At 40.4% G+C, this 24809-nt stretch overlaps 1 protein-coding gene across 1 annotated transcript; it reads right to left on the bottom strand.

Moving 5' to 3' along the window:
• Positions 1-208: 208 nt before the first annotated feature.
• GPR37 (G protein-coupled receptor 37) lies at positions 209-22808 on the bottom strand. Its single transcript, XM_030857682.2, has 2 exons — positions 20721-22808; positions 209-7608 (listed from the first exon to the last, which is right to left on the bottom strand). Exons 1-2 carry the CDS (start codon positions 21744-21746, stop codon positions 6790-6792), a joined length of 1845 nt encoding a protein of 614 aa, XP_030713542.1. The 5' UTR covers positions 21747-22808; the 3' UTR covers positions 209-6789.
• Positions 22809-24809: the final 2001 nt, after the last annotated feature.

Raw genomic sequence — 24809 nt, 5'->3', positions numbered from 1 at the left:
CTGAGATTATCATTTAAAACAGAAAGATGCTGGAGGTTTAAGTGCATTTACCACAGCTAGATCAGGAAATGGTATGACCAGCTTAACTTTCCATTTCTGTATCATTGTATAGCGGTGTGTGTGTGTGTGTGTGTGTGTGTGTGTAGCTGGCTTTGTATGAGTTTCTCTACTCTCCAAAAGACTCTAACATAAAATTTACTGTCTCTCCTTTTTCAGTGGCTGGAACCTGATGACATAGTCCTTGGGTCTGGAGGAAATGAAATAAAGATTCTGTAAACTTTCTAGTTAATTTGAAAAATCGAAGTGGCCGAGTCAGATAGCTCATCTTGGCCACAGGAAGTCGCAGCACTGGAAACAAAGTCACGGTCCTAACTCAACTTCATCTGATCATTCTGTGTTCTTCATTATTCACATAACACTTCTTTCTACTAGATTTAATCACCCAAAGGTAACAGTATAGGGGAAACCTCTGAACACCCATGCATTTTCTCAACTAGATTACAAAGCCCAGCATTATATGCATACTTTGCTGATGTAGAAATAGGTTGCCATGCAAATACGGGCTGATCAAATATCAGAGGGAGCTGACCATTGACACAAAGGCATTCATTCCCGTACTACTGCAGCTGGATCTCACAGGCCTGCCCTAGACAAAGACTCTTCAGCTAAAATCCTTTATGAGTGAGGTTGAAACAATCACACAATCAGTGGGCATTACAGCATCCCATCTTTTTAAACTCGGTGACCAAAGATCAGTCCCAACCAGTGAACTTTCTAATTGTTGCAAATGCCATGTAAATGACCGGCTTGTCCTGCCCAAAGGTTTTCAGGAGATAAAAGTTAATTCAGAAACAAAGTTTTATGGAAGTCAATGAAGCCTTGTTAAGAAACACTATTGAGATTTTTTAATCTCTTGCCAAAATGAAAATAAAGAAAAAGTTAAATTTCTGTCCAACAATCTCAAAATCAGCAAGACAAAGAAAAATAATCCAACCCCCAAAGCCAACAAAAGGTCCATTTACTCTCTGACACCCTGGGTGGACTTTCAAGCCACACTTCTCCAACAATCACTGTATTATGCCCATAGAATAATGCCAACCTGTTGATGTGGGGTTTGTGCAATCAATTTGGAATTCAAATCAGAGTAATTCAGGACAGAATGCTACCCCAACACCAAGTCACTAAGGCTGAGCCAAACATAGAGAAACAAACCAAAAAAGGTCTTCTTTCTAGGAGTAGCAAAAGCAGGAATAAAACTTAATAGAACAAAACCCTGTCCACAATAGCATAACTATACGGTACAAGAGCATCTTTTCAAAATGAAAGAAAACATGGCACACGTGACTTTCAGGGACTTAAGTGTGATTCTTTATGTCCCTCCTCATATACTGATACTTCACAAAAGAACATATTTGTCTTTATAAACTGTTCTTAAAATCTTGAAACTCGAAATGTCAATGTGATAGAAGCAAGCTGAAGGTTTTTAAATGTGTCTACATGTTTAAAACATGTTCTTAAACAAAAATATGGATGTGTTTTTAGAATGACAAAAGCGCATAGTCATACCTCCCAACATAACTTCCCCATTACCAAAATGCTTCCTGATATAGGTCATTGTTCCATTGCCTTGAAAGTGCTGGTAATCAGAGCCCACTCTTCTTGGTAAACAGAGTCAAAAACAGTTCAGGAACAAAAGTCATTAGTGAGAGAAGAGGGTATAAGAAAAATATAATTATGTCATTTTTATGAACTCTTTTGAAAGCTTCCCTCACACCATCACAATTTCTTCTAGACACCCCAAATGTCCTCTCCTCTCTTCTCTCTCTCTTTCTCTCACTCTCTCTTTCACTCTTTTTCTCTCTCTCTTTCTTTTTCTCCTCAGAGACACTGTTCCCTTAAACTTCCAAATTCTGTCTGTAGCAAACTTTCAAATTTTAGCAAGTTCATCATACTTTATTTGATTAGGGAAAAAAATTCTGGTAGACCTAAGTTTCTAAATACATTATCAATACAAATACAAATAAAAGGAATAAAATTACAAAAGATTTTTTTCTCTTAAAACTCAGGAAAATAAATATTAATTAGGAAATTTAAAAATGTCTATGGTTATACTTAAATTTGGTGTATATGTAGAGAGAGAGTAAAACAAACCAGTCACATCCCTGTCTATCTATATAGCAAGGCATTCAACTCAGAAGGTTTCTATGGATTTCACAGAATGTATTGCATATGAATTATTTATATCTCTTAAAAATTGAAGAAAAATATTGAATTCAGTTTGTGGAATTGACAACAGTTGGACTAACAGGAAATGAAAATGTTTCATTTAACAGCCACGCGACTGATTAAAGTATTACTAGTTCAAGAGAATGATCACTTTGAGATTGATTACTATAACTATTTTTTAAATCAATCTTTAACTTCTGAGCACTGGAAGCAAAAGATTGCTAATCCTCTACAAATTTGTAAATGCAATGGACCATTGATTTAGCACCAGAGTTCTAGGAATCTAAGGTCTCATAACTTGGTAGTAAATAATTATCTTCTACTTATATAACAATACAGTCTCTTTAGTTAATGAATTATTATCCTACTTCATATTGCAATATTTGGGGTGAAAGTGTGGAAACACAAATATAATAAAAAATCAAACAATTGTGAGGCTGTTATATTAAAATATAAAAGGAAGTCAGTTTACTAATAACAATGATAAGTAGTCTCCCATGAACCACAGAAGGGCAGTCTAACATTGATGAAGTGAGGTTACTCTACCTATATATAACCGAAACCCTTTGTAGATGAACTGCAATTTGTTTCATACCAACTCTGGTCTATGCTTGCCTTTGCTTTTTGCGTGCCAGGCTTCTTGGTCCTTCTTGGTTCCTGGACCTGCTCTGTCTCCGTCCACACAGAGCCTTAATACTCTCCCTGCCTCTACCTGAGCTCTTTCCCAAGGGAATTTTCACTGACACTACCCCTAGGTCAGGATCCCCTATAACAAACTCTCGGAGCACTTTTCTTCCCGAACTTTTCTTTCTCAGCACTACTCACATTTTCACTAAATACTTGATATAGGGAATAATCTATGAGTAGGGAATAATCTTATGTGTAGGCACTGCACATAATGTAAACTCCAAAAGGGACTGAGTTGTATCTAAACCACACACTATTCTGTCCCTCGGATTTAGCACAGTGTTTGGCATGTAGGTGTTTTCAATTAGCAATAACTGTACTTCAGATAAACCTCGTTGGCTACTATGCTGCCACGGCACAAAGCCGGCAATAGGCGTTTAACTGAATGAATGGAGTGAATGATTGAAAGAATAAAATGTGCAAAGGACTAACGTGGCTTTTAGAATACCTGGACTTAATAAATTTGGGATAGAGAGGTTTGAAAAGCGAATTATAGCATCCAGTTTTTATAATTTGTCCAGAACACACATATACCGTGTATACGGCCATAGATAATTACATAATTTGATTAGTGCTGGCCCGCTAATTTTATGGTCTGAACACAGTTACCAAAAAACTATATTTTCTTACTTTTCCTTTTGTCACTCCTTCTTAACTCATAGTCCTGGTTTGCCATCTGTATTTTTGCTAAACTGTGTCTTCTGAGTGTTCTTTCATTTAAAGATTTGTTTATCCTTTCATTGAACAAGTACTTATTGAACACTTACTATATGTTATCTTAATCAAGATAGTATTTCACAGACTGCTGTGAGCCAACTGATTAAGTAGAAAAGAATTATTATATATAATCCCTAAAAGGAGATCTTCTATTCTTAGAATTTTCACAAGTCAGTATTCAACCAGGGTCAAATTATGTGACCTTGGGTAACTCAGTTAACTTCTCAGAAAATCAGTTTTGTACATACAAAAAAAGAGCTGGGTAATTAATACTGGAAGACTTTGAGATCACTTTGAGTCTGAAGTAATGTAATTCCGATCTATTGTAGGCACCATGCTGAATGCTTTGAATTCAAAAACTAACAATCTAAGTAGCAAAGCAAAACTGCGGTTCAGTAAATACTCCTCAATTGCTTTCACTAAAAGACCAGGGCAAAGAAAATATAGCATATATTTTTCTACTCTCCAGAAAGAAGGAGAGAACACTCATAAAACACGATAGTGAAATTGTAGAAACTTTTAATGTTTTCTCTTCCTCTTTCTTTATGAGAAGGGTTACCATAATCGGATATACTGGGAAGATGCTGCCTAGAAAGAGGACAGAGAAAGCCAAACCAACAGAAGGTAATTGAAGAGTATTTAAAAATGCAAGATGAATTCAAATCATCAGGAAGAAATCTCAACCTGTTATCTTGGAGAATCCTTGACGATCAGGAAAAGTCCATCTAATTTTTTAAATGACAGGGAAGGGTCGGAGAAGAAAATTTCTTGATAGAAGTATTTTAAATATTTCTCAGAGGAATCAAGCTCCCTACAAAACATTTTTCAGTTCAGGACCAGGTATGAATGTGGGGAGCGGAAGCTGCTATGCCCCACTGCTAATGAACACATTGTATGAGAGTACGGGGGACAGGGAGGGCAGGGCTTCTCATGTGAACACAGAGCATCTGGAATGCCAAAGACATAAAGCCATACCTTTTTATCATATGGTCTCACATATTTTCATCAGTATTCTTCATGAGGCTTCTATTCACACATAGCATAGGAACCAAACTGGACTATTTATTTATTTATTCTTCAGTCACACCCCAGGACGCCTTCTTCTAATTCCTCTGCTTAGTAATCTCTCTCCTCCTGAAGTGTCCACTTCTCGCACTGCCTTTCATCGACTCCTTCTGAAGGTCTGTCCCTCCAGGTACCCCATAAAACCTTTCATGACTTCCTCCCATCTGAGGTGCTCTCCCTGAATTATCACAGAACTTTACACCTTCCCAACCGGTCCCAGCTTACATCATAATTGTTTACACGTGTGTCTTATTCCTTTCTTCTCATCCCACCCCTGTCTGCTTTTGTAAAGTCCGACACTAAGCTCTATTTACCTTTATTTACTGCAGATTATAACACAGAACCTTTTCTATGCCATATGCTCAATCAGTTTCTTGATCTATAAAGTTGACTAAATATCATGACAGACACTGTGGAATTATAACTGTGGATCTGCTCAGCAGCCATCAGTTGGCAGCCATCAGTTAGGCATCCTCAGTTGTTTTCCAAAGACCTATTACAGGGATCTGTAAGAGGACAATGGTGCCTTGTTTTTATTCTTCCTCAAACCCCTTAGAATACAGACAGTAGGGGAAAAAATCCCTTTGAAGAGTACTGGACTGGGAAAAAGGAGGTATTCTGGACACTGTCTTTTAGTTAATCTGGGTTTCATGCAGAAGACCAGTGGTCTGAATTAAGTCCCTTTAATTTTTCTAGTACTAAAGTTTAACGATTTAAAGAACATCATGTTATATGTAGTCTGGAAGAAAGAAAGTACCAGATAAGCTGAATAGTACAGAAATTAACAGGCAGAAAACACATAGGGCAGTTTCCAGCCAGAAAATTGGGTTCCCCTATATGATTTTTCTGAAGACAGCAACATTACAACCACACTGTGTCACTCAGGTCACTGCCTCTGCCATCTGATTAGGCATGTGTCCCACATGGAAGGCATCCTACACAACTGCTTTAACTTGAACTCCTTAAGGGGTCCATAGAATTCAAATACAGAGGGTTAGATTTTTGTTGGGAGTTTATGGAATATCAACTTAAAGGTAGTATTTGAATATTCAAGTGTTCTAATCAAGATGCATAAATATTTTATTATTCCACTACTGTAATTTCTTAGAGAAATTAAGTCACACAGATTTAATCAAGTTCATTTTTTAAAAGGAGAAAAATTAGAATTCAAAGTGCTTCACACAGAATTCATGGTGCTTCAAAGGTCAGTGTTTAGATGAAATCAGATGACAAGTGGGTTGCTTTTTAGTCCTTGGTTCTCTTCATAATTCTTCATGGGAAAACCTATAGCTCTACATGCTAGTTCAGAGGTGAATTTCTTTAAAAAAAGATAGTTTCTTCCTACTCTGCTGTCTATTTATTCATATTTTATAAATATTTGGAAGTAATTTTACATCTCTAGCTGAATATTAAAAATACAATTTTTTAAACATACAGTTAGTTTTATGAATCATGCATATAAAATAGTACTGTTAGGAAAATGTCTTTATATCATAGTGATTGCCCACCTTAAAGGAAAATAGAATTATAAAACAATAAGGCTGATTTTAAATTGTGCATAGAATCAGTAATTGTGTATTTAAGGCAATTAAAAGATTTATTGAATCTTGGTTAAAAGTAGATTGACAATGACGTTAAAGAATAAAGTGTAATTTATTTGGTGCTACTTTGTGAATGCTTCTTAACTACAACTCACCTCACGATACCATATACAATATACTTTCAATCACAACTCAAACATAAAATAGCCTACAAAATCACATGGCTATAATCAATATACAGTGATTATATTTTTAAAAGAACAAAAGAAAGTTAGCAATTAATTAAGGTGCAGTCACTTTTTTCAAATAAAATATTAGCACCATACCAGATAAAATGATCTAAAACTACTGGCCTCCTCATACTTCTTAAATAACTAAATATAAATATTTTTTTCAAAGCACAAATATTAATTTGCAAAATCAGTTCTACAGTAGTTAATATTTCTCTCCTTTTCTGCATGTTTTCCCACTAAGGAAAAATATGAAGTAAAAACTTTCACAGGATATGAAAATGAAACAAATAAAGAAACCTAAGCAAACCAAAGGCTGTGCTTCAGCAATGAGTTCCAACGGACGCGAACGTGGACATCTCCCGGCGTATGGTACTGAAAGGTGAGAGCTCCAGTTCTGTGGTGTATTCGTTGTCATTGTCATCACTGGTCACCGTGGAAGACTTCTGGACGCAGTCGTCACAACAGCAGCAGCAGCATTCCATAAAGGCCCGACTAAAGGGTTTGCAGAGACAGAAAAGTAGGACAGGGGTCACACAGGACTTAAAGAACAAAAGGAACTGGCTGATGATATTAAGAAGGTCCATTGTCTGCTGAGAAACCCCTGTAGCCATGTAAGCAGTAACAATGTTGCAGATATTTTCAGGAATAATGCAAAATCCATATAAAATGGTCAAAGCCACGACTGTACAGTTCATCTGGCTTTCTAGCTGAATCTGCCGCTTATTCCCCCGGGTACAGGCTTTCTCGGCTTTGCGGATTTTCCTTGCAGTCACTAAAGAGCAGGTGATGGTGAAAAGTGTGGGCAAACAGAAGTAACAGCCGAAGTACCACCAGAGTCTGGCGCTGTCGTAGGTGAGGGCTAAAACATAGATGGTGTCGGGGAGATCCGGGGAGATCTTGATGACGCAGCGTTCCGCGGGGGCGCGCCCGCTGAAGCCCGGGTCCTCCTTGCTCAGCTGGCGGAGCACCACTTCCGGCAGTGCCAACAGGAGGGCACCCACCCATATAACAGCAAGTTTGGCGGTTGTGGAAGAACAGTTTTCTATCATTTCGTAGTACATCTGGACGTTGGTGGCCGCACGGAAGCGGTCTATACACAGAGCACATAAGGTGAACGTAGTAACTCCGAGAGAAGCAGCCTGCGGGAGGAACACAGAATATATTTTTCCTGGGTCATCTCTGAAAGATCAAGACATTAGGCAATAGGGCTTCCCTGGTGGCGCAGTGGTTGGGAGTCCACCTGCCGATGCAGGGGACACGGGTTCGTGCCCCGGTCCGGGAAGATCCCACGTGCCGCGGAGCGGCTGGGCCCGTGAGCCATGGCCGGTGAGCCTGCGCGTCCGGAGCCTGTGCTCCGCAACGGGAGAGGCCAAGACAGTGAGAGGCCCACGTACCGGAAAAAATACAGATGGGCAAAAAGTACGGAAAAAAAGAAAAGAAAAAGAAAACGATTTCCTAGAATGAGGCATGAGTAACTGGGTTGGTGACTACAGCTGAATCATTGTAAGGACAACAAATAAAACTAGAAGGAAAAAAAGAAGAAGAAATACAGTGGTTCAGGGTCATGGAGCCAAAAAATATTAAAGCTGGAAGGAGCCATGAAGATCAGCTCAGTCATAGTCAACTTAGCGGGGCAAGGTGGTTGTCAAGTCACAAGATAAACACAGTCATCATCTGGGAGCATCAGATTTACCCCACTGTTTGGGGGGAAATTAAAATAATTTAATGTTTAATAAATAGTCTTTATATATTTAAACAAGGACAATGGATAGGATGTAAAATGTTCATGAGGGTTAAGATAAACCAGGAGACTAAAAGAAAATTCCCTAGGTGGATGGATGCTTTGGGGTATACCCCAAATACCTGCATTCACTCTCCCCTGCCCGCTAAGTGGGAATGTTTAAGAAGCACAGGCAGAAGTCATGCCTTGGCAAAGGGGCAAAGAAATATATACACACATACATATATATATATTATACATTAATGTCTACATTTTTAGAACTCGAAGGGATCATGTTGACAAAAGGAAAACCATTTGTCCTAACAATTTTAGTACTCAAAATGTTAGTTGTTTATTTACTACATTCAAGCTGTCACTCTCCCCAGAGCGATGACAACTTGCCTTGCAGATTCTATAAGAGTTCCAATGTCAAATAATCTCTCTTCTTACACACTACACGTTAGTCAGTGTCTACTAGTCCTCATGTGCGAAATAAGGACACCACATCCACGTCCTGACTATTCTCATAACTTGGTGGGGACAGTCTGAAAATGAGATATAATGAGGGGTTAACTGTTTGAAAAGCAAACATGAAGCAAAATATGACCAACAAAGTCTAGATCAGGGCAAATCAAGAGGTCATGGTTGAACTTATAACCACAGCTCTTGTACTACAAAATTCATGAAGTTTCCCATAAACACCGGTATAAGAAATATCCATCTAATATGCCTGCCATGAAAAATGAGTCATCTCTACATTCACCTTTTTAAAATTAACTTTCAACTTAGTGAGTTGTTTGACTTGATGGAAATATACTTTGCATCTATGCCAGAGACTCAAAATAATTCTAAAATTGAAGTCCACACTGTGCAACTGTCTTAAAATCAGATTTTGTTTTAATGTCAGTCATCTTTTGAATGTCATAGTCTGAATGGAAATCTGACAAGGATGGGCCATTTTCTAAAGGTCTGCACCAAACAGGATTACTGGGAAATTGCTGTATTTTATTTTACAGATTTTTGAAAGTTTTAATTTATATATTAGCTTTTCAAATGTTTTGATTCATCTCTCTATAAGACTGTAAAGCAAGGCTTTCTGCACTGTCTTCACTGAGGCAAATCTTGTGCATGTTTCCTTGTCACTTTGTATCCTGAGTCAGTCCACAAATACAAAGCTACAAAGGCTTATGCTGTGCATTCTTTTTAAATTAGGAATAACATTTCTGTTAAAAGGACAGCTTGGTGATTTTGAAGATACGAGACTCTGAAGAGAAGCAATCTCTTAGAGGCTCGGAACATCTATGTGCTTGGTAATTTTCTATCATTCCTTACAAAGAATGCACAACACACAGGAGATAGTGTCTTCTCCCCCATTAACCTCTTTAATTTTAAATCTAGAGATTTAAAATCTGGACCAATTATCACAGGAGCTAGCATTTGCATACCTATCTCCAAGTCTGTTACAAAGCATTTCATGAGAGGTAATAGCAAAGAACAAATGAAAGTGGGTAGACAGGTACTAGAACAGGTGTGTTAGATTACCACTCCTTAGATATCATAAATGGTGCTGCACATCCACTCTTAATTAAAAGATGTTCACTGCTTCAAAAAGCAAAAAAAAGGGGGTTCTAGCTTCTGTATAATTCATCTCACAAGATTTAAAAAAAAAACAACAAGAAAAATTTTAAGCAAGAGTAAGATGTGCCTCAATTTTTCGCTCAGGAATCCTATACTGTATCTTATTTGAAGATGCTCAGTTCTTCAGCCATACTCCCAAGAGCTTTAGTACTGAGGACCTCAAACATATCTGACGGATCATAGATTGAGGGAACCTTCCCACTTGTCATACACAATTTCAGGAAGCTCCTGTGTCCAGCTTCCTATTTTCAAATTGTACTTCTGTCTGATAGGATCCTCTGCAATTAGGATCCAGCTGAAACGGGGCGAACCGTCCAGGAAGGTCACAAGAGCTACAGAGAGAGTTGTTAAAGGAACCGCTGAGGCAAACACCGCCCCAAATGCAGATAGTACTTACTACGCAGTTGCCAACAGCAACTACAGCCCAAATGCCAGTCCCACATAGCTACTCCCTCCTGCCGCCACTGCCTGCAGTGTTATTACTCCAGATATTTTTCTGTAAATTCACTTATACAATTGATTTTATGATGTGAAAGAGCAGAAAGGGTACATGGTCCCAGCTCAGTACTTTCCCAAATTATTTACAGGAGACCGTAAACCTTTGTAAAGGCTTAACTGCATGCCTCAGAAATTAATTGATAAAAATCATCTGGACAATGGGTGGTGGGCTAATTTCTGCCTACTTAGATATGGAATCTATCCATGTAATTAGAATGCTAAATGCTGGGGTAACATGAAAAGATTTCTATCACAATTTTTAAATGTACTTGTTTACATACAGCTCATTAGAAATTCTACCAAGATGCATGGTGCAATTATACACAATTATAAAACTGTATCATGAAAGCTGGATCTTCTGCATTTAATGACCATATCTGATTGCTAAAATTCAATACCACTAGGAAATATGCTCTTGGGAGTAAAGCAGTTAAGCATTAGCTTAGATGGGTAGTTCTTTGAAGCAATATTCTGAGAGATGGAATGAGTGAGATGCAATCTGTTATTAATTAAACTGCAATGGAAGGAATAATTAACATCAACAAAAGCACAACTATAAACACTTTGAATAGACAAGACTATTACTTGTGAGAATCAAGATCAGAGGAAAGCTGGAAGCAGAAATCTTTAACTAGTTGGGAAAATAAGGTACTGAGAATTTTGAGGGGATTGGCATCAAAATACAGACACTAGAGAATCAAAATAAACAAAATCTAAAACAAAATCTAAAATCTTTTCTTCCAATGTTCTGCTCTTCTTTGTTTCCTGGAATAACAACAGTAAAGCTACTTCAGCCCCTGTCCAGTCAACATCCAGAGTGGTGAGGCTGTGGGCAGCTGTGGTCACCTGTGGTCACCTGCAGCGTTGCTTCAAGGCACTGGGCAGGCACAGGGCAAGTGGAGACACTCACGTGGGAAAGGGGCAGCTCCAGTGTCAAAATGTTCTCCCCACTGCTCAAGGTGCTAACTCAATACAAACATCCAGCCTTGAGGAAATCCTGGCCACCACCTTTACCTAGTACTATATTAAGTTCATTCAAAATGAGGTGAAAAAAGAGCACGTGGATACTTTATGAGAAACAGTCGGGACTTCCCTGGCAGTCCAGTGGTTAAGACTCCACGCTCCCAATGCAGGGGGCATGGGTTCAATCCCTAGTCAGGAAACTAAGATCCTGCATGCCGCATGGCGCGGCCGGAAAAAAAAGAAAGAAAAACAGTCATCTGTGGAACTCCTGTTGTAGCTATTGCTCCATTTCTCAGAAGCTTACTGCAGATGGACAAATATGAAACCTTTATGAATGAGGTTAAGCGATGAAGGTACAACTCATACCAAATAAACAGTGTCTTTTGCTAAACCCTCTGATATACATCAGTGATAACACTGATGGGGAAAGAAAAGACCGATGTACTTCCAAGCAAAAATTCTTTCATATGAAATCGAATCTACATGCTTAAGTACAGTGAAGCAGCTGGAATACACTGATTTTTATAAAACAGGAAAATTTCTAACCAAAGTCATGACAACTTACTCTAGCCTAACTTATATTTTACCTCAAAAAGATGTTTAAGTGCATCTATTTATGTGCTGTCCTTTGTATACAAGTAACTCTCGAAACAAGGGCGTTATTGTTAACAAAACCCATTCATTTGAGCCATGAATGATAACCTATTATAAGTCCATGGTTAGAGACCTAACAATCAGTCAGGAAAAAAGCACGAGGAGCACAGGGTAGAGTTTCCTTTGAAATTCTAAATGGCTTGAGCTTGTGTGCCCTGGCTTCCTCTTGCATTTTCCATAATCCTTATCCTTGAAACACTTCAGGGCAACTTCTCCACCAGAGACACTTCTTTGAGCAACAGTGGAGACAACATGTTTCTCAGAGCCACTGTTTATCAGACTGCTGTTAATGAGATGGCCTTTATCAAAAGGTCTTCATTTCAGAGCACATGCAAATCATCACACTTGCATTAGTGTTTCCAGGCCAAAATATAGAGTGAGTAGGAGAGATTTGTCTCAACCCTCACAAGGACATACACATCTCTGAAATGAAACAGAGCCCTTCCAGGCCACTCTTCCATCGTCAAAAAGAAGGTTCCTTACCTTTATCAGTATCACTCAGATTTAATCTGACACAGTCACATATCATAAATATCTATCTATTTCTATTATATCCAGGCTATTTCATCTATATGTGATTTCCAATGAAGATATCAACTGTCATTATTGCCTCATTTTCAACTTTCTTCCCTTTTTTTTAAACTTGATAACATGCTCTTACTTATTTAAAAAACAATGGAGACTATTTAAAAGCTACTATATCATCCTAAAATTTGTCTTGACCCTATAAATCTTTCTTTACCTTTATAGTCCCACCTTGATGTTCCTACCAATTACAACTTCTGACTTCTGTAGAAGTACATTCCTTTGCAGTTAAAAAAAAATAATCATTTGACTACAACTTACCTAAAATGTTACAATTTAATTACAAATATGCCAACGCTCATTAGTGTAAAAATGCAAATGAAGCAAGATTAACATCATGTGTACTACAATGGGAGCCACCTATTGGAATCAACAGGTCTTAGAGCATTTATATATTCCATATTTATTCTCAATAATTAGAAATTCATTTCAAAATGTAATCTTTCCCACAAGCTCAAAGTCCACATTTCAACGCTTGATATTATTATGATGTTTCTAATCAATCTTAAAATGAACTGGAATTTCTGTTTTTCACCTAAGGGTTCTGACAAGTTTCCAAAGAACAGTAACAAATTTTCACCTATTTTTTTCTTGTGACTAATGAAATTGATTTGCATGATGGTGAACCTAAACTAAAGACAAAATCAGAGTTGGCCTCATCCATTTGTGCTTGGGTAATTATGAGAAACCAACATTTTAAGACAAAATTCCTCTGTTCTTAACCAAAATTCCATTGTTAGTAGTAGGTTAAGGAAGTACCCTTTCTTTACTCATTCCTCTTCAAAAGGCATGTATCTCTAAATTTCACATCTTACTGTGAATTAGTTAACAGATGCTTTTCCTATATAAGAGAAATCTGAACCAAGGAGAAGACAGTAAAGGTAGGAGGAAAGTTCCCTGAAGGAGGGAGTGACGAGAAGGGAATAAAATAATGGCAGCCCTGAGTACAGTCATACACCTAATTGAAATGACTCATTCTAGGCTAGGATCAAATCAGTGACCTTGGCATCATTCATGCCATCAACCATTCAAGTGTGCTGACACAGCACATTGAAAACGTCATAAATTCACAAACTGAAAGTATTCTGTCTCAAGAATAAGTCTGGAATTGTGATGATATCCGGTTCTTCTGGAGGTTTTGTGGAAAGTATCTGTACCTACTTTGCAAATAGAAAGGGCCCATATTTGAGATTGTAGCAATTCCATTCTCCACTCAACCTTGAAATTTTAGGTGAGATCATCTCTTCTGGCACAAAGAATACCATTCTCATAAGGATACTTAAGAGTTAAGTATCCTTGGCAACAAGGTTGAGTTAATTATGGGACCTTGGCAGGTCAATTTGTGGTTAAAAAAAAAAAAGACAGAGGATCCCTGGAGGATGGGCACAGAAATGCAGTGCCAGAGACAAACCTCATTGCATAGCAGTCTGCCCACCCTCTCCCCACACGGTCCACATCTCAGACTCAGATCCCTGTGCTTCTAATGGGACACTGTTAAACCTAGTTGCAGCACATAGGAAGAGCTATTAAAGGTGGGATCACTCTCTCAAGGCCCATGCAGTACAAGGGTGAAGGGCAAGGTAGACCCTTACTTCCTCAGCCTTGGGTACACTCCTAAGCTCAGATCTGTTTTGCTTTTGTGGAAATATTTGCTTCTTTTTCACTGTTGAAAAATGTTTTGTTGATATAACCAGATACGCTGGCAGCCCTCAGGAACTGAGGATACGTCCTCACTTTGACTGTGGGCTTGAGAAATGAATCCAGGTCTCAGGAAGGTCCATTCTTTATGCTTCCCTTTCCCCGACTCTATAATAGGTCTAAAGTGTCTCCCTCTTCAGCCTTTCTTCTTATGTTCTCTAAGGTCAAATCAAACAATAGGTATGTTTTAGAGATTTTCAGAAGAAAAGGACTCAATTTAATGTACTGTTATTACATTGCTAATTAAACAATTCATTTAAATAAACTTTAAAAAATTTGATTTACTTAATGTCCTTATGGCTAATAAGGACGACTAATTCCAAAGCAGAAATGGTTATCTCAGGCAGTGTATTCTAAATAATAATTTAATATTTAATAATATTTAGAACAATTCTGTATTCTAAATGAAATTTCTAGGACTGTCCCATCTGCCCAATTGTCTTATAGGCCTCCTATCCCAGGAAAATTTGAGAAAACAAGAATTAAAAGACTTTCATAGTTGTAACTTTTCACCATGGCTCTAGGCTGTATGCATTTATGAAAACTAAGCGTAAGACTATGCTTGAAAAAGAATGAGAGGGAACATAGTTTTCACTTGAATTTCTCCATCTTTGGTCATAACTAAGTACAAACGTGAGCTGACCCATTCCAGAGCCATGCCTGAACTTCCATAACACCTTGTTTAAGCCTCTTTTAAAGTATTCATCTCACTGTAGCACACGATTTCACCTGTCTATAATAGCAGTATCATATCTATGTTACTCATCTTTGGAAACTTTTTCCTCTCTTCCCCTTCTTCTTCCACTCCTGTTTCCTCCTAACATAGTATCTAGCATAGCAGAAAAGCCCAGTAAATGTTTAATGAATGAATGGATAGTAAATAAATGAAAGAATGATGACATCTATGGAAAAGGACTATAGAAAATAATGAATTATACAAGCTGTTCTTTAATCAGTTATTGGGTGCTGCTGTTTTGTGTATAATCTTTAAAAGCTGAATGCCAACTAATACCTCTAGAAGGCAAGTAAAGAAAAATCCACGTTCCTGCTTATACTTCATTGGCAAGCTTTAAAAAAGGACGACGTTCTTATTACAATCAATAGTCAAGGAAATTATTTGAATTTCACATTTGAATATCCTAAAGCTTTTACTTCTTATGTGGAACCCAAACTCAGTAAACTTCACCGTACACTGTTCATGAATGGAGTTATACACTGGAGCACACTTTATACTTGTTTTCTTTTCTGCTGGAGTTGTCAGCCAAATACTGTCACTTGCATGGGAATGTGAAAATTATTATAAAGGGATTAATAGGAAGTCATACAATATTTGTTAAGCACCATTCTCACCCAGTGTGTCTATTTTCCCTGATAGTATCATTAGTAACTTTCAAGTGGCTCACAAAACTGTGTTTCCACTAAAAAGTCTATCAGAATACCCAATGGCTAATCCACCCCTCAATTTACTGTCTGCCGTGATCAATGTACTTGAATCTAGGAGTTTTAGGGAAATCTCTGCAGACTCACAAAACTGTATAGCAATATCATCTTCAGCTTCGGTACCCACCCTTCTTTTTGTATCTGTCAGTGCCAACTACAATCTAAGACAATGAAAAAGTCATTTGCCCACTCAGTTTAAAACCAGTATTTCTAAAGCCATTGGAGAATCTGGCTTTTTTCATCACGAAAGGTTCTAGACCTTCCACAGATCATCCCTGGTCCAGAGGCCCTGGTGAGATGTATTCCCTTTATCCACCCACCACCCTCATGCAGGAATCTTGTATCCCAGGAAAATAAAACTACAGTTAGATCTGGGGTTATCTTAGAACTATTTGAAGCCTTCTTCCCTCCCTACCACTCACCATGAAGGTGTGAGTTCTTTAAACTAAGGAGCTGTCTATATTATTCAAAACGTCCAATTAACATCCAAATGGAAATAGTTAGCAGTGGATCTGTATCAGGTGATACACTGACTCTGGTTGGCGTTCATCAAATAATTAGCAGAGAGCTGTTCTAGTTGGTTGCCATATCCAATGCCTGAGTTATTTGGCTTTAACCATTTTTTAGATCCCTAAGAGAATGGTGTGGTAGGGAACCCCTCTGCCATTCTCCTACTGCAATCTACACCCAGACCTCCATATCCAACCCACATCTACACGCTCTCTCTCTCCATACAACTATTCAACTATTGCTTTGAGTATAGTTTTTTCTGGTGACTCTCTGACAGACCAGTTCAAAATGATGTGGCTGTTAGAATGGCCACCATCCACCCAGATTTCCTCCTCTCCTATCCCCCTTTCCTACCATTCCGTCTGCTTTAAGGGACTTATCACTAGGTCACAGAGACATCATAATCCTGGAACAGAAAGAGAGAAATTATCAACTACAAATGTTCCTACTATGTTCCCACTCATAGCAGTATTATACTAAACCTCCCTTTCTAGAGATAGACTCTGGAAGCTGGGTGTTCTCCTTAAGTTTTGGTCAACAAATTGAAATAAAAAGAAGAGTTAAATGTGAATTGCAAAGACATATAATTTCTGCTGAAGAAACACCTATTTTTCTACACAAAGCCAACTCTCCCCCAAATTCTACTTCCTCCTTAAGATTATACTAATACTCAAGCTGTAGAAAAAAGAACTGTGGGAGAGAAGGAAAAGAAGGCAAAGGAGAAGATGGGAGAGAAAAATTGTAAAGATCAATAAAAATTAATTGTGGTTAAAAGTTTTAAGTAACTAAGAAAAATTTAAAAAGAAAAACATTGAAAAAGGCAAAAAAGACTACTAGAAAAATGTTAAATCATACATTACAAATCAATAAGAAGGTGTGTGGTGGGAAGAAAAGGAAGACTACCCAACAAATAAAATAAATATAAGAGATTAGAAAGTAAAGAAAAGGCAAAATCTAGATAATAAAGGAGATAAAATGTCAAATAATTTTCAGAAGTCTTGTGGTCAAGAAGAAAAAGATTTGGAATGAGGGCAAATCAGGGAGAAAGTTTTCAAAAAGATTTGTAATGTCCTCCCCTATCTAGAACACTTTGTGATTTTTAAGAACATAAAATATAACCTATGTATCTTTATTTGATTATTAAAATAACCATGTTTGGCACATGAAAAAATGCAATTGTCTCAGATTACTGCAATTTTTAAAAATTTAATGAGCTACCAACTATGGAATTTATGGGAAATGATGAAATTTAAGAATATAAAGAGCTACAAGTTTCATCATATAACAAATGATGTTAACTGGGCTTATTATTTTTCCTGTCTGTTGGATACAAAAATCTTTTTAAAAGATGCCAAGGAGGGCTTCCCTGGTGGCGCAGTGGTTGAGAGTCTGCCTGCCGATGCAGGGGACACAGGTTCGTGCCCCAGTCCGGGAGGAGCCCGTGAGCCATGGCCGCTGAGCCTGTGCGTCCAGAGCCTGTGCTCCACAACGGGAGAGGCCACAACAGTGAGAGGCCCGCGTACCGCAAAAAAAAAAAAAGATGCCAAGGAGCAGAAAGAAAAAGAAAACACTCACTGGACACTGTTTTGCCTCATAGATGTTCGCCTACTAAACAAATATCAACATCAAGTGTTGAGAATAAGGGTCTGGTTGCCATTGACTAAATATGTATACGTAGGATGGTCATTTCTCTTTTCTGAGTGTCATGTGTCATCTTTAAAATGAGGGGGTTGGGTTAGAATGCCATCTGGTTCTAATTTAACGTGGTAATTCAAAAGCCACTGTAGTGGCTGCTGTGGTTCCCCACCCAGATTGCTTCTTCCCCAAAGTCCTTTAGGAATGAAATGCTGATCTCCCCCAGCTGCTGGGACTATGGGTGGTTGATGGCTCTTAGCTGCATCCCTCTCTAGCAATTGCCCTTAACCAAAGAGATCCACCCGGCTCAAGGTTATGCCCCCTTCCTGGGAGCAACTTGCATCCAATGACTGGTCTGTTAGGGGCTATAAAGGCTGGGCCGTCTTGCCTCCATTCAGGACCTCCCTCTCCAGCCCTGAGTTCCCTGTGGTGTCAGCTGAGGTCTTTGTGGCATCTGCATCACAGTTCAACGTCCCTCTCTGCCCAGTCCTGCTTCCTTCATTCCCTAACAGGTGTTGAACCTGAGCTCACACCCCAATAAACTTCCTGAAGCAGATCTCCACATTAGCATCTGGTTTTTTTCAGAAACCCAACATGAAATAGGCATTAGATCCCTCTTACTTCTGTGAAAACAGCAGTGCCTCCTGGAAGCAGAAATGCTTTATTCTGAGAGTTGGATTGTATTTCTTGTCCTCATAATCAGGAAGTAGGGAGCTAATGCTACTGTCTGATCATCATTTTCACAGAGTATGATGAAACATTATAGAATTATTTCAGAAGACTAGGATTAGGTATGAATATAGAAACACTAAATCTTAAGGCTTTTATTCATTATTCTAACAGTAAAAATGTACATTATAGTTTAATTTTTCAAGAAAATAAAATGAGTGAATCTTTTTCTCCAAGCCTTTGCTTTTCCAGGGGAAAAAAGAGCCTAGTACCAATAATTAAAAAATAGAAAAGGGCTATGAAGAAGGGGGGAAATAGAGAGTAAAAAATAATAATTGTTTTTCTTAAGGAGCTGAGAATTAAATTTAAAAAGGAAATACAAATGAAAGTATGCATTTTTTAAAATCCTCAGTATTAGAGGATTTCTCTTTAATTTTCTTTCTCTTTATTTAGAGAAAGAAAATTAAAACACATACATAATAAATACCATCACTCAAAACTCACAGGTCTCACTAAACTAACCGAAGTTTATATATTCTTTTCTGACTTTGAATGGGATTCTTTTCTTTTAAAGTTTTTTTTCAAGAACTTTGGTAATTTTTTTTCTTTCCCCAGTTTCTTTTTTCTGTCCTTTTTATTGTTTTTCCCTTTAATGTATAATGATTTCATCCTGTCCAGTGCATTTAAAACAAGCCAATATGCTTCCCTCTTATTGGAGGTAACTCTCCTATTCACTTTATAGTTTACTTTTGTCTCTTTTTTGCATATGTCAATTTCTTCTGCATTATTCAAACAATCAGAGAAATCTTAAATTGAAATTGACCTTGAAAAGGCAATTGGTAGACACATATTCTCTTCCAAAAATTTCACTTCCTTCTCTGCAATTCAAAAATGAGCTGTCTACCAAATATTTAGATGTTTCGGAGCTACTTGGAGCTTGGCAACAAGAGAAATTCTAGATGTTGGTAAAGCAGCAACAGCTGATTTAGCAAGCATGGCATGATCCTGCATCTGATCTCTGCCAGGATAACAGAGGGTCTTATTTACAGTCTCTTGCCTTGGCCCTTCTAAGTAGGTACGGTTTTCTGTTTACTTATCCCCTAGCATTAGGCCCCGGAACAATGTTGAACATAATGTCACTGGCCCTGGTGCCAGACAGGATCAGGGGCTCTGGAATATTTACAGTTTCCCTTCTTCTGCTTCCATAAATGAAACGGGCAGTCTGAATGGAGTAAATCAAGGGCCAGCTGGCTGAAAACACAACTGGCAACAAAGCACGTGGGCTCCTTCCAAGAGCTGGTGTTTAAAGAAATTCCAACTACCATAATAACGGTTAAGGACACTAGCTGTAGGATGTTAACAGTCAAATTTTACTCAAAGATTTTCGTTTCCAAAGTTTGGAAGCTATTATGTGTCCCCTTCTTCTTAAGAAATTTTCTAGTCTTGGAAAAATAGCCAATCCCTTATACTCTAACAAACGACACATATATACTATATACTTTAGGAATGTCAAATAAATTCTGTGCCATGATGTACAAAGTGTTATTTTTGCTTAAGCTCATTCATACAAAATAAATAAAATGGTTACAAAGTTGAGAAGGAAAAAAGGAGAAACAGAAATGACATACGAATTTAGGTGGGATAGCATGGCAGACAGCCAGACAAACTAATTTGGGAGGTTACTAATATATCCAGGCCAAGTGACAAACAAAGAAAAGCAGATGTCTTTTGTTAAATAAAATATATATATTACTCCAATTTTGACATTTAAGAAGAAATGTGATAATATCCTTGGGGAAGAAATCATACTGGAGCACTAGAAACCTAATAGATGAGTGATGCAGGGGTTTTTTTCTTGCTAGGTTCCAATAATGACAGTCATGGACTGGCTACTTATTCACTCTAGAATCTCTGAGTCTCCAAATCAGAAATCTATATGTATAAAACCATAGTTGAGAGAGAAATTTAAAATCTAAACAATTCTATACATTATGAGATGCTAATTATCTCCCAATCCAGGAGCAGGTGAGTTTGAAGGTGAGTGGACAAAGCTGCTTAGGTCCGCCCCTGTGCCCAGTATATAAATGCCAATGTCTATAAATGATTGGCAAGAGAAATGAGGGAGGAACCCTGAGAGAAAGTGAAGGGCTTCAGCAGTAGGTGCTTGGAGCAGCCGGTCTGATGCTATAAATCCCGGAAATGAATAAAGCCCGTAGCTTGAGACCCCCTGGAAGGCATTACCTCTACATAGGGCACGACCTTGCAGGAGAAGTCCTCCAGCAGCCACTTCTTGGTCAGCTCATGAAAGATGACGAGCGGAAGGCAGAAGAAGATGATGAGGAAGTCCCAGAAGGCCAGGTTGGCCAAGAGGGAGTTGGAGATGCTCCGCATGTAGTAGTTGTGACACACGATGCACATCACCGCCAGGTTGCCTATGATGCCGGTCCCGAAGATCACCACCGACAAACACATGACCGCATAGGCTCCGTAGGACTCCTGGGTCAGTGGGTAGAAAGGGTTCTTCAGTCGCAAGCGCGGGTTCGTGGTGTTCCCCCGCCGAGGACCCCCGCGTTCGTGAACTCCTTCAAGGGAGGACCCGTTCAGAGCCAGAGCCCTGCCAGGGGGTGCAATCGTCCGCCCTTCGTGCCCCGACGGTCCATTGACCGTCTTGGGTTGGGGGTCGTGGTGGGAACCCTGGAGTTTCCCGGCTCTCCTTGGCCAATAATAAAGGTCGCTGGCTCCGGGTTCCTTCCTCACACTCTGCTCCTGACTGCGCCCAGAAATGCCAGCGCCTCTGGGACCCTTTTCCTTCTCCTCTGACGTGTGAAGGAAGAGTTGGAGAGCCGTGGGGTTCCCTCTCCCCAAAGTACCCGGGGGCTTCTGACTCCGGGCACCTTTCCACCTCCAGGCGCCAGGTGGTCTGGCTGGAGGTCCCGAGGGCTCCGCTGCCGACGCCTCCGCCCCTCTGCCCGCGCCTGGGTCACCGCCGCGGGCCGCGGGTGGGTCCCATGAAGGCGCCAAGCGCACCGCTGCCTCCTGAGCCTCCTCCCTGGGCGCACGGGTTGGCAGAAGGTCTCCTGCAGAATTTTCCGGTCCCCAAGCGTCCCTGCTGCGACGCTGTATCAGTGTAGGTGAACAGCTTTCCCCCAGACAATTTTCGTTCCCGGGCGCAGGGGCGGACCCGAGGACGAGAGAAGCGGAAACCTTGAGCAGTAGCAGAAGCAGCAGCCGCGAGGTGCGGGCGAGACGCGCGCCCGCGGCCCGCATGGCTGGGCGAGGGCGCACCCGGCAACGGCGGCTCCTGCTTAGGACGGACACCTGCTGCCAAAGTTGCCGCTGAGAGTTAGACACATGTCACATACTAACCCCCGCCCCTGCAGCGGGGGACGGGAGATTAGGGGGAGGTTGGGGGATGGGTCTTGGGGTCACAGCCCTTCCCCTCTACAATCCTTCCTCGTTTGGTGTCCTGTGCATTTCTCAGCCAAGTCCAACCCGAGCGCTGCGTATCCCCAAGATTCAGAGAGGGAATCGCTGCTGCCGGTGGCTGACCTTGAAAACTTGCAACCAACACCTGACTGTTGATTAATGTTGCGACTGGGAGAAGCCCAGACGAAGCCCCACGCTCCTCCCTGCCTTTGGGGTGGCTGCCTTCCTGGTAACAGTCGCTCTGCCTATTTACATGCTTTCGATATAGCTTTATCCAGCAGCAAGACGAGGTCGCTTCAAGGGAAAGGAAAGCAAGTTCCCCACCTTCAGATGACTAGTAGCCACACTCCCGCTCCCGCTTGCTGGAGACAAGCTGCCCACAGCCAGACGCCGCGCACATGCGCCGGGGTAACTCTCGCCCCACCTAACCCCAGCGACTCGCGAGGCTCCTGCGGACGAGGAGAAGCGGGATGCGAAGCCCGCGGCCGCGGCCAAAGTTGTCTCTCCTCTTGCTCAAAGTTGACCAGGGGGCGGCGCGTCTCCGCGGAGAAGGGAATCGGTGGTGGGGAGGGCTAGCTCTGCTCCTCGGTGGACAGTGCCGGCGGCCGCAGGAGCTTGTGGCGGCGACAGCGGGCGCAGCCCGGGCGGAGAGAGTGGTGCCCGGAACCGCCGCGGGCGAGGCGGTGCATGGCCAGGAAGCCCCTCGCCGTCGCTCCAGCCGCAGCGCGCGCACGCGAAACCCAGCTCTCCGCTCCTTGCCTCCTCCCCCTGCTCAGCCTCCTGCGAGAGACGCGCTGGTTTGTGGGGAGACGGGATCCCCTGGCGGCTTACGAGGTCACTAAACCCACACACGTTTCATTCAAGCCCTTTGTAGCGGCTTCCACGCGTAGGAGCTGGAAGCGGCGAGGGAACGAGGGCGGAGGCGCGGAGCCTGCGCGGCTCGAGGCTAGGGATGGGCGGGACATGTTAATTCCCCAGATGTCTGAACCAGCCTGACGGGTCCCAGAGCCGGGTTGTGGGAAGAGGCGAGGGGCGGGGTGGCGGGGGTGGGGGAGATCCGTGCGTTCGCTTCCAGACCTGGGTCCTCGAGGGAGTCGTAAATTGAGGCGCTCGCCTCCTTAGGTGTTTCCAAGAACTGAGGATGGGAAAGAAAGGAAGCTCAGAGGCTTCCATCGTAGAGAATGAGCAGTTCTGGGAGTGGGACGCAGAGTGGGGATGCGAAGGATACCCCTTTCCCTTTAACAAGGGTTTAGGAGGCATCCTACCAGGGGTTACTTTAGAACCACTCAGGCCACAATGAAAGTAGTTTTGTTTGATGAAGTAGAAGGAAATGATAGGTAGGGGGAAATTAACGTGAACAGAACTTCCAGCCTGGCTGACCAGGCCTTTCCAGCCTTTTATACTGTAAAACCCCACACTCAGGCCACAGCTGTCAGGGTGTAGCTAATACGACAGACAAATATCAGACAAACTGATTAAGAGAGAGCAAGTGATAGAGGAAGAAATAAACACATTTTGAAAAAAGGGAACATGTAGAGAGACAGGAGAAAACACAATGAGAAATAATGCCTATTGTGGTAGGTAGAATAATGGCCTTCCAAAAGATGTCCACATCCTAATTCTTAATACCTGTGAAAATGTTACTTTACATGGCAAAAGGGACTTTGCAGATGTGATTTCTCAAGGGATTCTCATCCCCTTGAGGTGGGGAGAAGATCATGGATTATCCAAGTGGGTCCATTGAAATCACAAGGGTCCGTGCAAGAGGGAGGTAGGAGGGTCTGAGTGAAGTGAGACCCTGAGCTAAAATAATGGTGGAGATCTCTAGAAACTGGAAAAGGCAAGGAATAGGCCATGCCTGATCGTTTTTAGAGTTCTGACCCCCAGAATGATAAGATAATGAATTTGTGTTTTTTAAGCCACTTTAAGCCACCTATCAATTACAATGGAGTTTCTGGGAAGGGTGCAAAAGCTATTTCCTTGTTGAACTTGAATTTCTCTCTGGGTAGAGGTGGAAATCAGTGACACATTAATGTGATCTAGAGTAAAAAAAAGGATCAAAAAAATAGCTCACATGTATAACCGAGACTTAAAATTAATGAGATGGGGGGGAGTATCTCTAGTTTTATGTTGACAACTTTTTTTTCTTGTTCACAACTAACAAGGTTACCCCCTCCTGAATTTTTTTTTAAATAAAGTATTACAGTTAAAGTAGAAGATTTCTCTCACCTTATTCCCATCTCTCTATCAACTGAGGTGACTAATATTCTGAAGTTGATGTGTATTTTTTCATCCACATATTTTGTACTTTTATGCTAGATCATATACGAGTTATACTGTTCTGTGTGCTTAAGAGTTACACAAATGGTGGCATAGCATAGTGAAGACACTGAATTTTGCTCTTTTCCTTTTACACTTATAATTCTGAGATTCAGCCTAATTGATACATGTAAGTCTAGTTTGTCCTTTTTATGAATATGCTATAGTTAATTTTTACATTCCTACATTGGTTAACATTTGAGTTGTTTCCATTCTTTTTACTCTTAAAAGCAAGCATAGAAGTTTCCTTGTGCCCACATGCAAGAGCTCCTCTAGGGTTTATACTTACACATGCTATTTCAAGTTCATAGGATATTAACACCATCAGCTTTTTAATGTATTAACAAATTACTTTCTCCAAGAGCAGGATATGAGAGCCTCCCTTTTCTTCCTATCCCCTCAAAGTTTCGTTTGGATATTATCATTGTTATTCATTTTTGCCAGTCTCGGTAAAATAGCGTTTCATTGTTATTATAATTTGTAGTTCTATAATTATTAGTGAGGCTGAGCATCTTTCCACCTTTTATTGGTAAGTTGGGTTTCTTCTTTTGTGACATTCCTGATCCCATCCTAGATAGACACTGG

Source organism: Globicephala melas, chromosome 9 (genome assembly GCF_963455315.2).
Source record: "Globicephala melas chromosome 9, mGloMel1.2, whole genome shotgun sequence".
NCBI classification, from domain to species: domain Eukaryota; kingdom Metazoa; phylum Chordata; class Mammalia; order Artiodactyla; family Delphinidae; genus Globicephala; species Globicephala melas.
This window is presented reverse-complemented; position numbering and strand designations above follow the sequence as displayed.

Coding starts and splice junctions, on each gene's coding strand:
- GPR37 (XM_030857682.2), bottom strand. CDS start 21,746: ATGCGGGCCGCGGGCGCGCGTCTCGCCCGCACCTCGCGGCTGCTGCTT. Junction 7,609..20,720: donor AGGTCGTGCCCTATGTAGAG/GTAATGCCTTCC, acceptor TTCCTCCCGCAG/GCTGCTTCTCTCGGAGTTAC.